We start from the raw sequence: 782 nt of genomic DNA, 5'->3' as shown, positions 1-782 counted from the left end.
TTAGGTTGACTCAGCAGGTTCATTTATCATCTCACTTCTCTCAAGATGGCTTATCAAAGAATCTTAACTGCAAATCCCTCAGCTCCCTGTGCTAATGCTCTGCTGAACATCTCTAGATGATCCAGACCTTCTCCCGCTGTGTCCTGTGCTGTGCAGAAGAAGTAGATCTGGATGAGCTGCTTTCCACACGACTGGTTTCATTTCTGATGGACCATCAGCAAGAAATATTTAAGGTCCCAACTTACCTCCAGGTCGCAGTGCGAGAGCACATTGAATACATGAAGGTGGCTCAGGTGGGTGGTGGGGTAAAAGCTTAAATAAATCCATTTCTGATCCCTTTTGAGGGAGACGGTGGGAAAGCTGCAGCTAAACCACTATTTTAATTATAAAGATTGTATTTAAACTGTTGGTGCAGTCAGAAATTAGCCCTGTGAGAATGTTTTGCAATTTGTGATGCCTTTTTAAGTTGGTCCTGGGGAGGGTCAGGTCCCTCCTCACTGACCCAGCCCAGAGTCAGGTGAGTATCTGCAGCCCCCTCCCTCAACTCTCCTTCCAGTGCAAATGCCCCAGGGAAGAGATGTGTGCCATACTGCCAACCTATTCATACTGCAGACAGATAACCCCCCAGGAGTTTGAAGAACAAAAGGTTTCTACCTCTCAGGCTGCAGTGGCTGAGCTCTTGGAGAACATTATCAAAGATAAAAACCTTTCTGTGAAAGACAAAAAGAAGAAGTTAAAGCAGGTAAGAAATATGGTGTGTTTAAAATCACATTCAAATCTTT

General features: G+C 44.5%; 1 protein-coding gene across 1 annotated transcript in view; it reads left to right on the top strand.

Annotated features, from left to right (window-relative positions):
* DEPDC1 (DEP domain containing 1) overlaps window positions 1-742 on the top strand; it is a gene marked incomplete at both ends in the record, with an annotated part of 8690 nt that extends 7948 nt beyond the window's left edge. Inside the window, 2 exons of the mRNA XM_008938740.1 lie at window positions 117-293; window positions 557-742. Of these exons, the coding sequence (XP_008936988.1) occupies window positions 117-293; window positions 557-742 (363 nt within the window). The remainder of the gene's footprint in view (window positions 1-116; window positions 294-556) is intronic.
* Window positions 743-782: the final 40 nt, after the last annotated feature.

The sequence above is a fragment of the Merops nubicus genome, unplaced genomic scaffold (genome assembly GCF_000691845.1).
Source record: "Merops nubicus isolate BGI_N331 unplaced genomic scaffold, ASM69184v1 scaffold35000, whole genome shotgun sequence".
NCBI classification, from domain to species: Eukaryota; Metazoa; Chordata; class Aves; order Coraciiformes; family Meropidae; genus Merops; species Merops nubicus.
This window is presented reverse-complemented; position numbering and strand designations above follow the sequence as displayed.